The sequence below is a fragment of the Dendrobium catenatum genome, unplaced genomic scaffold (genome assembly GCF_001605985.2).
Source record: "Dendrobium catenatum unplaced genomic scaffold, ASM160598v2 fragScaff_scaffold_980, whole genome shotgun sequence".
Taxonomy (NCBI): Eukaryota; Viridiplantae; Streptophyta; class Magnoliopsida; order Asparagales; family Orchidaceae; genus Dendrobium; species Dendrobium catenatum.
Genome location: NW_021319442.1, coordinates 638,081 through 652,860, shown reverse-complemented (window position 1 = coordinate 652,860; position 14,780 = coordinate 638,081). Strand labels below are relative to the sequence as shown.

General features: G+C 33.6%; 1 protein-coding gene across 1 annotated transcript in view; it reads left to right on the top strand.

Annotated features, from left to right (window-relative positions):
- LOC110099372 (probable thimet oligopeptidase) overlaps positions 1–14,780 on the top strand; it is a 93,786-nt gene that overhangs the window by 20,395 nt on the left and 58,611 nt on the right. The window contains exon 5 of the mRNA XM_020826491.2: positions 9,501–9,593. Within this exon, the coding sequence (XP_020682150.1) occupies positions 9,501–9,593 (93 nt within the window). The remainder of the gene's footprint in view (positions 1–9,500; positions 9,594–14,780) is intronic.

The window sequence follows — 14,780 nt, the reverse complement described above, 5'->3', positions numbered from 1 at the left end:
CTAACACTCTTTCAAATCAAACCTTTAGCTTGGAGTTCTACTTGATTTTGTAATTCCTTATACACCATATATCTCATTTGATATGTGGGTTGATGCGGAAAGACAAAACTATGTGCCAAGTAGATCATATGCTGGACATCTCGCATGGAAGGTAATCATGGGGGTAACTTTGTGAGGGCATAAGTAGAAGGGGTTCCTTGCATTGCTTCGAGGAACATATATTTTGTAGCTATTGTATATGTTCCAACATTTTCCTTAATTTTCTCTTTCCTCAACTTCAAACCACCTTACTTTTATGTTTTATAGTATGTGTGTTTTTTAAACCATCATGGATGGAGTGTCAATCATATTGCCATGGCCATCTTAATAATAAATGGCTGTCATTCATGAAAATCAGATCGCATCAAAGTAGCACTTGTAATTTTTTGCCCATAAAAAATTGTACTAAACATTTTGGTCACTTTATATTACTTTTCCTTTACGAATTCTGAATAATCTATATGGTGTAGTGTGATCTTAGGTAGGTTGATTTAATTTTTCAGCTATTTGATTTGAGACAACATTCTCACAACTTATCCATTAATAATCACATTGTACACCTTCCCTTTTACCATGCATTTAGTATGAAAGATATCGTGTTGAAGCCAATTGGACTCTAAATCTATAGGCGTGCTCAAAACCTTTCGAACAACAAGTAGTTTTCTATTATCTGCATACAATAAATGCTCGATGTCGTCATCAGGGCTGTCTTCTACTTCATTTACTTGCTAAGATGGGACTTGTTCATCTATGGACACAATATGTAGATTTGGACAATTTGACTCAATGTGTCCAAAAAAAGCCTAAGCATATAAAATATTTTATGATTGAGTTCTTAGCATTAGAAGTGCTAGTCTCATTGCGTACGGATGCTTGTGAATGGTTGAGTACATTGATTTTATGAGGCATTCGGGGTGTGTTATCATGGGCGTTTTCATTAGCTCTAAAAAATTCTTGTTCTAAACTTGAATAAAAATTCTTAGCATTGGCTTGTTACGGTTCTATCTTTTGTGCTAATTTAGTGACATTGGATAATATTGAAATTTGTTATAATTGTACGACAGGTACAACTACAGAATGCAAACTGCCGATGAATCTGGCAATAATATGCTCCTTTGGTTCAATTACAATATATTTTAACATCAATAAACTCAGCTTTATATTCTTTTACGGATAAACTTCATTGTTGGATATTATGATGTTTGATAAATGTATCTTATTTGAAATGGGATGGAAAGTACCTTTTGGGAGTTCTTTTTTCATCATCTCTCATTTGATGGTCTTATTCATACATTATCTAGCCCTTTTTCATTAATATTCTCCCAACATTTGGATGCATTTTTTTAGCTTGATAGCCACAAGTTTTATGCAGTTATTCGTAGGTAAATAAGCTCTAATGTACATAACCAATTTATGAAGTTATTAAGAATTAACTCACCTTCATAATCTGCAATGTCAAACTTTAATCCCAAAATCTTGGTAACATCTTATTGATTCGGTTCGAGGTTACGAGTAGCCCTTGGATTGTTGAAATGCTCAGTGGAATGGGCTTTCCATCTCATTATCTACACGATTGTCATTTAAATGAAACAAATGTGATCCTCGCTCACTCCTTTCATGCGCCGCTAATCTTTTTAGTAATTGCTGAATTTAATTTGGTTATTTCTTGGTTTTGTTGGAGTTGATTTCACCTAGGAGGCATGCTAAACTTTAAAAAGACACTATTGTTTTGATACCAATTTGATACCATTTAACTTTAAAAGTACACTGTGTTAAGATGAAGACCTCCTAAAGAATCAGTCAAAATATTAATTGAGTAGAGTTTACTATTCACAACTTGCTCCCTAATAAAAACTGTAGATAGTAAAGAATCCCTCTTGAGCCAGCAAAACTACACTAATGAAATCTCAACCTTATAGCCAAGATAGTTAAGAATCCATGTAACCAGTTTATCTCAAAGGAAACTTGATTGTAATACAAAATGAATTATGTTTGCTATCACCAGTCATAAAAGGAAATTTGATTGTAATAAAAAATTAAATTTGTTTGTTGTCACCAATCCTGATTCAAACCAATTGACGTCAATAAATATTTTGAAGTTGACTTAACCAAATTATGGCAAAAATAGAGCCACGAACACTACATGTTGCCTGAAACACATTAACCCAAAATTGATGCTCTTTTGCAAAACCAACTATGCCGATGTGATCGAGACAACAAAAACTATTCAAATAGATTCCCATATTGCTTGGGTTGTCGCATGAAGAAAAATTGATAAGTTTGCCAGCATGCGAGGTGACCATGGGCAATGAAAATTTTGCAAAAAAAAAAAAAGAGTTAAATTTTATTCTTATTAATAATATTTCTATTATTATTGTAAACAAAATTAAAATAACCATTTCTCCCATTCCTCTTGCCTCTCCTCTCAGTCCTCAGTTGATCTTGTATGGATGACTGTCACATGATGTACTTGAGTCGATGATCCTCATCCTTCCTCCTCAACCCTTCACTCATGAGACCGCTTCCTCTTAGGCTCTTGCTCTTGTTCTTTCTCCCTACCGTATGAATGTAAACCTAAAAACCCTCGACGGAGAATAGTGAGGAGGTCGAACACACCTCGTTGGAGAAGTTATCAATGGGAATGACAAGGAAGAAACTAGTAATTCTTGCATGGGGCTCGCAGGATAATACATGAATACACTAACAACATGTGAAGGAGAATGGAGTTTGGGAGACTTGTTGATTTAAGCTAAATCCTGCTCATAACCTGCCATTGGATGCCTCCATTGACACTACCTTCCCCAACGACAACTTCGTTGAAAACTTTTCCATGCGACACCAACGTAGCCACAACCCTATCCTTTCTCCTTAAATGCTTCTCATTTTCACATTCCCTCTCTCTCTCTCTCTCCATGTCTTTTTCACTGTTCCTTTTTCCTCTCCCTCACTTTCTCTTTTCTCTCTCCCTCTCCTCCATTTTCTATTTCTTTCTTTTTCTCTTTCCGCTCTCTTTCTCATATTTTTTATCTTCTCTTTCCCTCTATTTTTTTCTATATCTTTGCCTCTTTTTTCTCTCTCACTATTATTTTCTCTTTCATTCTCTTGTTCTCTCTTGCTCTCTATTTCTCTCTCTTCACTTTTTCCTTTCTTTCTCTTTCTATATCTCTATTCCTCTTTCTTTTTCTTTCAATCTCTCTCCTCTTCCTTCACTCTTTCTCTCTCTTTCTAAAAAAAAGGGAAAAAAAGAGAAAAAAAGGAGGGGCCATGAACATTCATCTTGTCATCCTATCACGCACTTGCTGTCATCATCATTTCTTGCCCAAGGTGTAATGAAAAGCAATCTCACATCTATGCTCATATACTAGTTTGCATCTTTCTTGATGCAGCGAGTAAAACATACTTTGCTAACTTCTTGTGTAGGTGTCGCATGCACACCTTTTTTTAGGCACAATGGGGAGTTCAATACCATATACGATTCTTACTTAACATGGTGGGTAAGAAAACCATGATTCCCTGTTAAAAAATAAGTATCAGTATGTGTCTTTCTTGGCGTGGAGGTTAAATCTTGTTTGTTGAGTTTTTGTGCAGGTGCGAAGGCCCATATACGACTTTCTTTGCACGGATGGAATTAAGATATGGTTTTGGTGCTTATACCATTCATACACACCTTTCTTTGGATCGTGGGTAGGCCCATACTTCCCGTAGATGCCACTATGGAGATGTTGATAAGTTATCGAAATCTTTGGTGAACCAAACTTGCATAAAACTAAAAAAACAAAGTACAATAACCTTTTGGACTATATATGTGGTGTAAATGCAAAATGAATGAAAGGAATGGGCTAAATAAATGGAAATTATAAAAGAAAAAGAATTGTGTGGAAGCAAATGAACATAAATGAAACTTACAGTGGATAATGTGTTCATGTGAATTGCTGCTAAGTCATACTCTCACACGTCTCAAACATTTGAATGGTTTCCAAAAACATCGAAGAGACTTAACCTATTGCAGCCACGAGTCACGAAACTGCCTTAAGTGACATGAATATTAAGGAACTAGGGCAAGTGTCATAAAAAATAGTACGCCCCATTAATGTAACTTTTTCAAATTGAGAGAACATAGTGTACTGTTGTGCATCATGGGTCACATGATTATTTGATGGGGTATGTATGACTAATCAAATCAATGAAAGTAATTTTGTTCGCACTTTATCAAAATGTATAGTGCAAATGTTTTGAAAATGTGCAAATGCACTGTGCAAACGCAAAAAAAAAAAACATGCAAATATACCAATGAGTGCAAGCGCATTGTATAAGCACATAATAGATCGTGCAAGTTTATAGATGCTTCATGTAAATGTGCCAAGAAATGTGCAAGTGTGTGTGTAAGTGCACCAAGAAATATGGAAGCACATTATGTAGATGTAACATAAAACGTGCAAATGCGCATTGTAAATATATCAAAGAGTGTTACATTTCAGTCATCTAAAATAATTATACCTTTATGTGCTCTGATAAGTGCATCAAACTCCTAAATTTGAGTATGAAATCGTTGCATCGACCAAAATAAATAAACTCTAATTTCTTTTGTTCCGTCAAACTTGTAATTTTTTTCGAGAAACAAGTCGTCATTTTGGAACCTCACAAACTACCTTTTAAAACATAAATTAGTTTGCATGTGCTATGAAGAATATGTTAAATGCTCGAATATAACGTCGTTTAAGGTTGCTATGTGGATTTAAAAAAAAAATATGAACTCCAATGCCTGGGGATGCACACAATCATTCCAAAGTTAAATTGGCATACTCTTTCTTTCAAAGTTAAATTCACTAACTGAAAGGCATGCTTTCAAGTGGGGTTTCCTATCAGTAGGGTAGGGTTGTGAGAACCTCATTTTAAGTTTGTCATCGTCTTTACAAGGGGTGAACTTGACAAGTCTTGAAATTTGAGATAACCGTGGATACACCTAATCTTAAATGACATGATATTTTATTTTACGTTCACATTAGGTCTTAATGCCTTTAACAAGGCAAATTCATCATAAAATACAAATTCTTGTGGCAACCCTGCTCATTTAGTAATTTGTAAAGTTAGTCATTGAACTAGATCCTCTTTAAGCAAGCCGATAAAGGTTAAAAGACTTGAGTGATAAAAAATCATTTAAATATCTCGGTGATGGCCGTATTGACAGAAATTTTCAATCGGAGAGGACCCTAATTTTTAAGACACCCTTAGATCCTTACGTAAATAATTTTGGATTCAAAATTCCAAGTAAAAATATAAGAGTTTAGGAAAGTATAATAAAATTTAAATCAAGTGAAATATACCGCCCTCTAACTTAAAGCATTAACCATCCATATTCTACAACCATTTGTTGATGGTGATAAATTTTAGAATAACCATAGCTTATAAATAGTCAATGTTTTGTTAAGCGTATTGCTGTGATTCACTCTCAAATGATCTCTCACCAATAAGGATTACTTCATTTCCTCTAATTGGTGGTTTGCTGCCAAATGGTATCGATGGCAAATGGTTATAATTAGGGTCTTATAACCTGACAATTTTTCCTTAAAATTGGACCATTAAATGACAATCATGGTCAGAGCCTATAAGTTTCTCAATGGCTCTAAATTACTGAGTAGTGAATCAAAAGTTGTATTTGATAAGCACGCAACCCTCTGTTAGTTGAGATCGATTTAAATTCATCCTCTTAGGTAAACATCAACCATAGATCTGTAAGATCTACCCGAATGATGTAACCCATGGCTACCGACAATGATCCTTTAGTCAGGTTGGATTTACTATCTACTTTAAGTAGCTCAGGGTGCATAACAATTGAGGGAGACATAACCATCTGAACTTGATTGGATTAGTTATCATTCCACCTAACAAACTCTAAAGGACAAAACATAAAGGGTATAAAATGAACAAAAGTAGTTTATTAAAGCAATGAGTACGGTTAAACAAATAAAATGTAATGCAAGTGACTTTAAAAGGAACAAATGTCGAATGATAAATTGAAAACACACGACTTAAAGGGGACTATAAAAGACTTGAAAGTTTGCTAAGAATGTGAATAGATTATGAATGCCACGCTAGCTAAACCCGTAAGAACCTACAACAAAGAACTCGTGTGAACCCAGAATGTGTTAAATAATCTAGCTTTTCCACCCTATTTGCAGATGGAGAATTGAACTCCCATCAGACTGAAATCATTAAAAATAACAATTTTAAAATCATAAAAAAGGGCTATGCGAAAAAGATGTAAGCAGATTAAGACAATTGTTAAAACCTCAAAATTCAAATTTTACGTCTTGATGGCAAAATTTTTTGTGCAAACTTCAATAGCAAAAGTATTTAATGACTTGGACAAATTTTATGAAACAATCCACAATTTAAATGTGCTGCATCAAAATTTGTGCAAGTATGGTATGGATGTGGTGAAATTTGTGTGAACATGTCTTATGAAGATACTGAAAATTTTGTGCAAGTACAATGAAAGCGTGGGAGTACCATGTAAATGTGCTAAACAACGTGCAAGTGCATTATGTAAAGGCATTGAAAAAAATTGTGCAAATATGTTAAAAGAAAACGTGGGCAATGCTTAAATTCATTAGGAAAGTGCACAAATGCATTGTGTAAATACATTAGAAAGCTTGAATGTTTTTTAAAAGGGAAGTCAAAATATGTGCATGTGCTCCAACGAATGTGCTAAAATACTCGAATTTAACATCTGAGAATGTTGTGTGGACTTAAAGTAATTTGAATATGAACTTTGCTACCTTGAGAAGTGTGAAATTATCTCAAAAAGCATGTAATATTCTTGTAATTTCATAAATTTTTTTTTAAGAAGTTAAATTCACTGATAGATAAGCATGCTTTGAAGCAAGCTTCCTTGCTTATAGGGTGAAGTCCTATGTCTGACATTTCATGTCGGTTACTTCTCTTTGCTAGGGATGGAGTATATGAGACTTGAACCTTGTTGGTGTGATGCTCGAATGATAAAGTTTCAAATGATTCATCTTAAATGCGAACTCTCACAATGAGTGTACAATAATGAAATATATGAAAATATTTTATTTTATGTTTGCATCAGACCTTCAATGCCTTTTATGAAGAATTTCATTACAAAATATAAACTCCCGGATCATTCTGCTGATATCATAGTTGGTAAAGTCAATCCCTAAATCTAATCCTATGTGAGCAAGCGGACAAAGTTGATAAGGTTGAGATATCAAGTTAAGCTCATTCAAAAATCCCGATGATGGATGCATTCACATAAAACATCAACAGAGAGGATCTTACTTTTAAAAATGTCCATATATGCCATAACAAATAATTTCTGGCTTAAATGTCGATTGTATATATAAAATCTCAAATTTTACAAAAGTTGAAATATTTAAGTTAAATTTGCCAGCTAAAACATAAAATAAAATTTATGCACCCTCATTAATTATTTGTCAAGGGTGATAAATTTAAGGCTATCTTTGAAGTGCTGATGTCTTGTATAACATATTGTTATGATTTATTTTCAAACGATCTCTCACTAGAAAGGATGTGACACATATTAGTTATGGTGGTTTTGTTGCCTAATGGCATCATAGGTAAATAGTTATGTCTTAGACTCTTTGATTGGTTTATTTTGTTGCATAATGGCTCCATTTATATAACCACCACCAAAGATTGCAAGTTTCCTAATGGCTAAAATAGCCTTGATTAAAAAATCATAGAATACACTTGATAGGGCATATGACCCTTTGTAATCTAAGGTTTACTTAAATGTGTCCCATTAGATAAACATAGACACAAGTTCTTAAATGTTTCCTTGGACAAAGCAATTCATGACTACCAATTATACTTGTCAATGACGAATGGTGCACCACAGTGCAAAGTTCCCCGTAAAGTCATGGTGCATAGTCTATGGTGTTGCGTGTGTCATTTTAAGCTTGACACACAATGTAAAATAATGAAAATATATACATTTATTAATATTAAATACCTATAAATAGCAAATAATATTTTGATTAAAGTAAAATTTAAGCATAAATATCTTCTCAAACAACCGAAATGACAATTTTAAATCATACAGAAACTTACATCAATAGATTTGAGCACGATTTAAGTATAATTTAGTCTAAATCCCGTCAAATAGCTAAAATGATAGCTTTAAATCCTATAAAATTTTAAATATTTTAGTAATTTGATGTTTAATTAATAAATAATTAATTGTGATATTAATGTATAAAACTAGAAAAAATTAATTATAATTTATAATAGGTTAATAAAATAGTGTGCGCCATTGCTCATGCATGGCGCAAATAGCACACTTTTTTGATACATGTGCCACACCAAGCAAATAACGCCGTATGTTTGTTGCGTTGCTTCATATGCCATGGCGCGTCCTAATTTGTGCTATTGGCTTGTATACTACGAACATGGATCATTCAATCAGATTAGGTCAACTATCTCTTTTGACTAAGTAGGCAAGTGACTAACAATTTTTTCGACGAAAACCTAGGATCTTGATCAAATTTGTCATAATTTCCATTTTTATTTTAAGTTTAAAGTGTTGAAATTCTTACTCTACACTAAATGTTTAGCTACTGTACAGTAGGCATTTAACTTCTAACGATTAGCATTATTCAAAAGTTTTATCTCATCACTGAGAGGGGTATTTTATCATAGGGTATTATGCTTTTGGGAAATCTAGAACCAGATCATAAAGTTCGGATAAAGGGAGAGCGGAATCTCTGAATAGTGTCTTATCTTCAATCTAATATGTCTTCTGAAATTTGGTTGTGAATACTCTAAAAACTCTCTTAGGCAAGGTCAGGTGTGTATTTTTGGAGTCACATATTTCTGGTGACTCTCCTTGGGATTAGGTTATTGACGATGGTAGTGACATGGATTTGAGTGTATGGATAAAGAAGCCACAAATGGCCTACATAGTGTGTCAAAAATGAATGTATTATCATGCATGTTTGACAAAATGGGAAATGTCATCTGATAAATGATTTTCTGAGTGGTGGTAGTATTAATTAATAAAAAGAAGGTAGTGTAAATTAGACTTAAGAGGCTATCAAATTACATCATAGGGTAGAAAGATGTATCAATAGGGTAGAAGATGTATCGATAAGAGAGGTAGAATAAATTAAACTAGAAAGATTAAGAGGGGAAATGGTAAAAGGATTTGAAGAAAATGGAATGATGGATTACAAGGATTGATAAGATGAAACCAAATAGTTGGGATAATTCTATTGATTATTATCATAATAATTTACTTGCGACATAGAAATGTGAGGACAATGCATGCTTCTTTGTAGTAAAGTTGATTTATGTTCTTCAATTTTTGCTTGTGAGATCTGCTGTTCAGTATGATTTCTACTCACTTAGAGCTATTAGCTTTATACTCTGCATACAAAAATTAATTCAGCTAATGTCATCACTACATTATGGAAATTCAGGTGCGTTTGCGCCACAAGTTTGCTCGGGTGCTTGGTTATTCCAATTATGCTGATTATGCTATTGAGCCCAGGATGGCAAAGTCACCCTCTAAGGTCTGTTTTGCATAAATGTCTACTATAATATATATTGTTTCTGCATAAGAACTCATGCATCATACGTAGGTACCAACTCTAAAAATGTTGGTCTATTTGAGGTGCTTATATTGTCTTTAAAATTGGTTTCACTTCCCTTTGCTTGGATATTTGACTGATACATTATGATTAAGTCAATGAAGTAATAAGGCCCTTAATCGTCTCATATAGTTGCTAGGTGGAAAGTTTGAAGGAAAAAGTCTTGCACCTTATGCTGTTTTCTGGAATTGCCACAATGAATTTTGATTACTTTTTTTGAGAAAGTTTAGATTTGATCAAATCTTTCTTTTTTCTATGGTAGTGTGGAAAGCTCTAAATCATGTGAGTAGCCATGGCATGCCTCGAATCTGTTAATTTAGTAGTTTTAATTGCAAAGAAATTAAAGATTGAACTAGTCAGTATTGTAATAGAAGATTTGATACTGTTTACATAAATAAAATGTGTTTTGCTTTAAATTTATAGTGAACAAGGTTGACTGAGGTTGAGAGAGTTTTTTTGTGCATGTGTCGTCAATGCTATCTGGGTTTTTTTTTTTATGTAGTCTCCATGTATTTTTTCTCGTGCCTTCTTGATGCGAGCAAAAAATTAGGATAACCCGCTAATTTTTTGCAAGCAAAATAAAACTTTTCTAGGTAATCGAAAATACTCAAAAGACACTTACAACAAAGGACGCTTACAAACTTGACATAACATTAAATACATAAACTTGCATTCAATCCGTTGCTTTGAGAAGAAGGATACATGTGGGGTAGTCACTTGCGGATAGAAGAATGATGTTATAAGACTAGACGAAGTAGAGGAGTAACTCGCAAGTTATCCCAAGATAGAGAAGAAGAAGTGGAACAAGCTCTCAAGCTTTTCCATTCCAAAAATTGCATATTTTCCAACCCTTTTTTCATCCCAAAACATCTCTATTTTATAAGTAAAAGAAGGTAGATAAACAACCATAACACCTCCAACCAAATCCAATTAGAATTGGGGAAATGAAAGGCCAAAAGTCACCAAATGAAAGGACAAAAGACAGCAAAACAGCAGCAGATTTTCTGCACAGAAAACAGGGAAACAACCCACGGAAAACAGCAGCAGATTTTCTGCACAAAAAATAGGGATACAACCCATGGAAAACCACACCAGCAAACACGGGAAACCAGCTAGCAAGGGACCCGAAGAGCTAGCATAGGAGACAAGGCATCAGTTCACGGGAAAAACAGCCAGGAAGAGAAAATCGAGAGGGAGAACCAGGGGAACAGCAACAACCAACAGAAACCGAAAAGGCAAAGTGAGGGGAAGAGGCACAAGTCCACTCCACAATAAACTCTTGAAATAATAGCATACCTTTTTGATTTAATAAGCTAAGAAGTGCATTTTTTCCCCAATCATTGAGCTAAACTTCAGCTCAAACATTTATGAGCTAACACCAAGTAGAATCCATAATTTTGAGCTCAACACCAAGCAACCAAGGCCCACCCGAGAGCAGCAACATCACCAAACCGAAAACAACAAGCAGCCCAAGGACAAAATATTCATTTTGTTTTGAACATCTCCCCCCCCCTTGCCTACATTAGATTCTCCCCAACTTAAAAAAGCTCATCTCCCGATGAGGTTGCTTTGAATTTTTCTTGAAGAGATGTAAACTCTGAATCCAATTCTTCAATCTTTGCCACATATTTTTTTAGGATTTCTTCTTGCTCTTTCTTGAATTGTTCTTGTAGAAATTTCTTTCTTTTCTCGAATTTCTCATCACATAAGTTCATCCATGATTGTATCTTGTAAAGTTCATTTTGAATTGGGTTTGTTGAATCTCCATTTGTCGGAACCCATCTGTCCATCGGAAGAGGGACTTCAAGATCTTCTGGCTTGCATTCTTTCACTGGATCACTATTTTTATCTTTTTCCATTTTTTAACTCTTAAAAAAAGACACAATAAAAGAGACCTAGGAAGACACAAACCTAGGCTCTGATACCAAATTGATGCGAGCAAAAAATTAGGATAACCCCCTAATTTTTTGCAAGCAAAATAAAACTTTCCTAGGTAATAGAAAATACAGAAAATATTCAAAAGACACGTTTATAATATAAAAACGACACTTACAACAAAGGACGCTTATAAACTTGACATAACATTAAATACCTAAAGTTGCATTCCATCCGTTTCTTTGAGAAGAAGGATACATGTGGGGTGGTCACTTGCGGATAGAAGAATGAGGTTAGAAGACTAGACGAAGTAAATGAGTAACTCGCAAGTTATCCCAAGATAGAGAGGAAGAAGTGGAACAAGCTCTCAAGCTTTTCCAAGAAAATCCTTCAGTTTTTCCATTCCAAAAATTGCATATTTTCCAACCCTTTTTTCATCCCAAAACATCTCTATTTTATAGGCAAAAGAAGGTAGATAAACAGCCATAACACCTCCAACCAAATCCAATTAGAATTGGGGAAATGAAAGGCCAAAAGTCAAAAACGAAAGGCCAAAAGACAGCAAAGCAACAACAGATTTTCTGCACAGAAAACAGGGAAACAACCCACGGAAAACCCTCCAGCAAACATGGGAAACCAGCCAGCAAAGGACCCGAAGACCCCACATCACTTCTTGATGTTTTTGTGATGGTGTTATTCAAACCTTGTCTAAGAGTTGGGAGGTCTCACATTCTAATTGTCTTGAATTAGTGTTCAGCCGTCATTATTTTCTCCGAATCGATTGGTTAATATAAATCTTGTCGTTATAATATTATTCCAGTAAACTACATCCTTAGGTAATTTGAGTGCAACCTTGCTGTTCATTAATCAAAACTTAATCTAAAGAGCAATCACAAGGAACCCTTTAAGTTGATTAGGGCTGTTAAAAAGGTGTTAAATTTCAAGATAAAAATACTTTCCGACCTTCGCAACCCATATTAAAAAGTGCTGCAGTTATCATTTGGCATAAACTAATAAGTTTAAATAGCCGAGCATAACATAATTTAAGCATGAATATTAGAAAGTCCGTTCCTGATCGTGCATCTGGAGGTAAGAGTTGGGTGGGATTTTTTTTTTTTAGTGGGGCAGAGATGGGCCTGACTTGGGTTGTGCATCATAATTAAGATGAGATGGGGGTGCCAGTTTACAAGAGGAAATGTAGGATTTGAATTGTTGATTGGAATGTCTTTATGTGAGGTTTTGGGTATAAGTAAAGATAAGTTGGAGGGATAAATTTTAGGAAAAAAAGTGTTTTTTTTTTGTGGGAGGGATATCAGCATGGATGTTATTAAAACATGTATTTGTGGATTAGCATTTAAATTCAAAGAGGTTTTTGCAATGTGGTTATTCATGGCCATGACTTATGATTTTGAAAAGAAAGTAGGAACAAATGAGTAACTAACACGAAGGAAAGAGAAAAGTCTTTTGGAATTATGACAACACCTTTCTTAATGGACTAATTTGATTTTTGATATTAATTGGAGTGATGCATTAAATCTAGCATTTGATCCTTGCTTTTCCTTTTAGAGGGGGAGTGAGAGAAAGAGAGTTCTAAAGATAGAGCATGAAATGGTTAAAGCGAGGAGTAAAGTAAAAAGAGTGGCATTAGGAAGGGATTGATATCGAGAGAGAATTTAGAATATATTATAAGAATACTTGCAAGAAGAGTATAAACCTCTAGAATCTATAATTACACAACATCAATAGATTCCCTTGGAGCATTCCTCTCTTTGGTGTTGGTAACTTTGGCCTGTGTTATTTCCAGTGAACTGGAATGCTTCTCGCACCTGTAAGCTACTTGCCAAATGTAATATCCAAATTTTCAAAAAGGTGAGCTGAAAAATTCTTTTAAAAATTATCCTCATTTTTTGCACATCCCAAAAATCATTGAAATTATTATTTTTATAGAATTTACATTTTATTTCAATCATTTTGATAGATAGAAATGTATATAAATAAGTATAATTTCTTAATTAAATAAAATATCCCTAAAGTATTAAATAATACTATTAATACAACCATGTACTGTATCAATTAGGCAACTAGTCAAATTTGGGACCTACAAATGCCTATTAATCTAGGGGAAATTTGTAAATGATATAATTAGTTAGGCGTTTGTGCGTGAATTGTGACAAACCAGTTCGGTTCGGTCTAGCTGGTTCAGTTGAACAAGCCAATCCTTAATAAAATCCTCCTTGTAACTGCACCCTATTCGCGAACAGAAGAGAAGGGCGAAAGGCTGGACAGACCGAACTCGTGCGAGGGAGGAAATTATGAGATCGTTCCGTCATTTTTAGCAATTGATCATATTTAGGGAAAAGAATTATCAACTTATTTTCATTCTTATCGCTAAAGAAGTGGTAAATTTGAAGAAATCTCAGTGAATGAGAAGAACGACTGAGAGAAAGAGGGAAGAAGGGTTGTTAAATTTTTTCTGTCCATTTCCTTATAAAATCCCTTGTTTTGCTTTATCTAAAGCAAGTGATGTTTTAATAAAGGAAAATGAATAGATTGAAAGTGAGGAGAAAAATTTTTGAGAGAGAGAGGATTTTGGGATTTTGAGAAAACTCCTATTTATAAGTGAATTTCCTATTGTATAACTTTTATTAAATTTTGTTATTAAATTATATTTTCATGAAAAATTATATTGTATGAAATTAGATAATTTAGAAAGGGAGATATTAAGTTGTAGGAGTTTGATTCTTCAAGAATTCAACAAGGAAAAGAAAAATTTAGATTTGAGGTAATTATTAATTAAATGAACATTTATGAAAAATGTATGAAAGTTAAATGATAAATTTTCATGATTATGAATTTCTTTAGGTTGTACCAACGATCGATGACTTGAAAGAATCAAATTTAGTATTTATAAAATTATCTTTATTGTATTTTTCTATTTCATTTTGAAAGAAGCATATTATTTTAAGTGTTTTAAAACTTATGTTTTATTTTTGTAATAGGAAACTATTACATATAAAATAAGCAAATGTGTATACAAATACGAATATGTGAAAGAAATATATGTAACGAGATTATATATAAGGAAAAGATAAGGTAAAATTAGAAAGTATTTATACATATATATGATATTTATATGTATATCAAAAGTATATATGAATGAATGATGTACGAATGAGTGAAAAATAAATGACAAGGACAGGAAAAAGAAAAAAAGATATGCATGCAAATTTACAG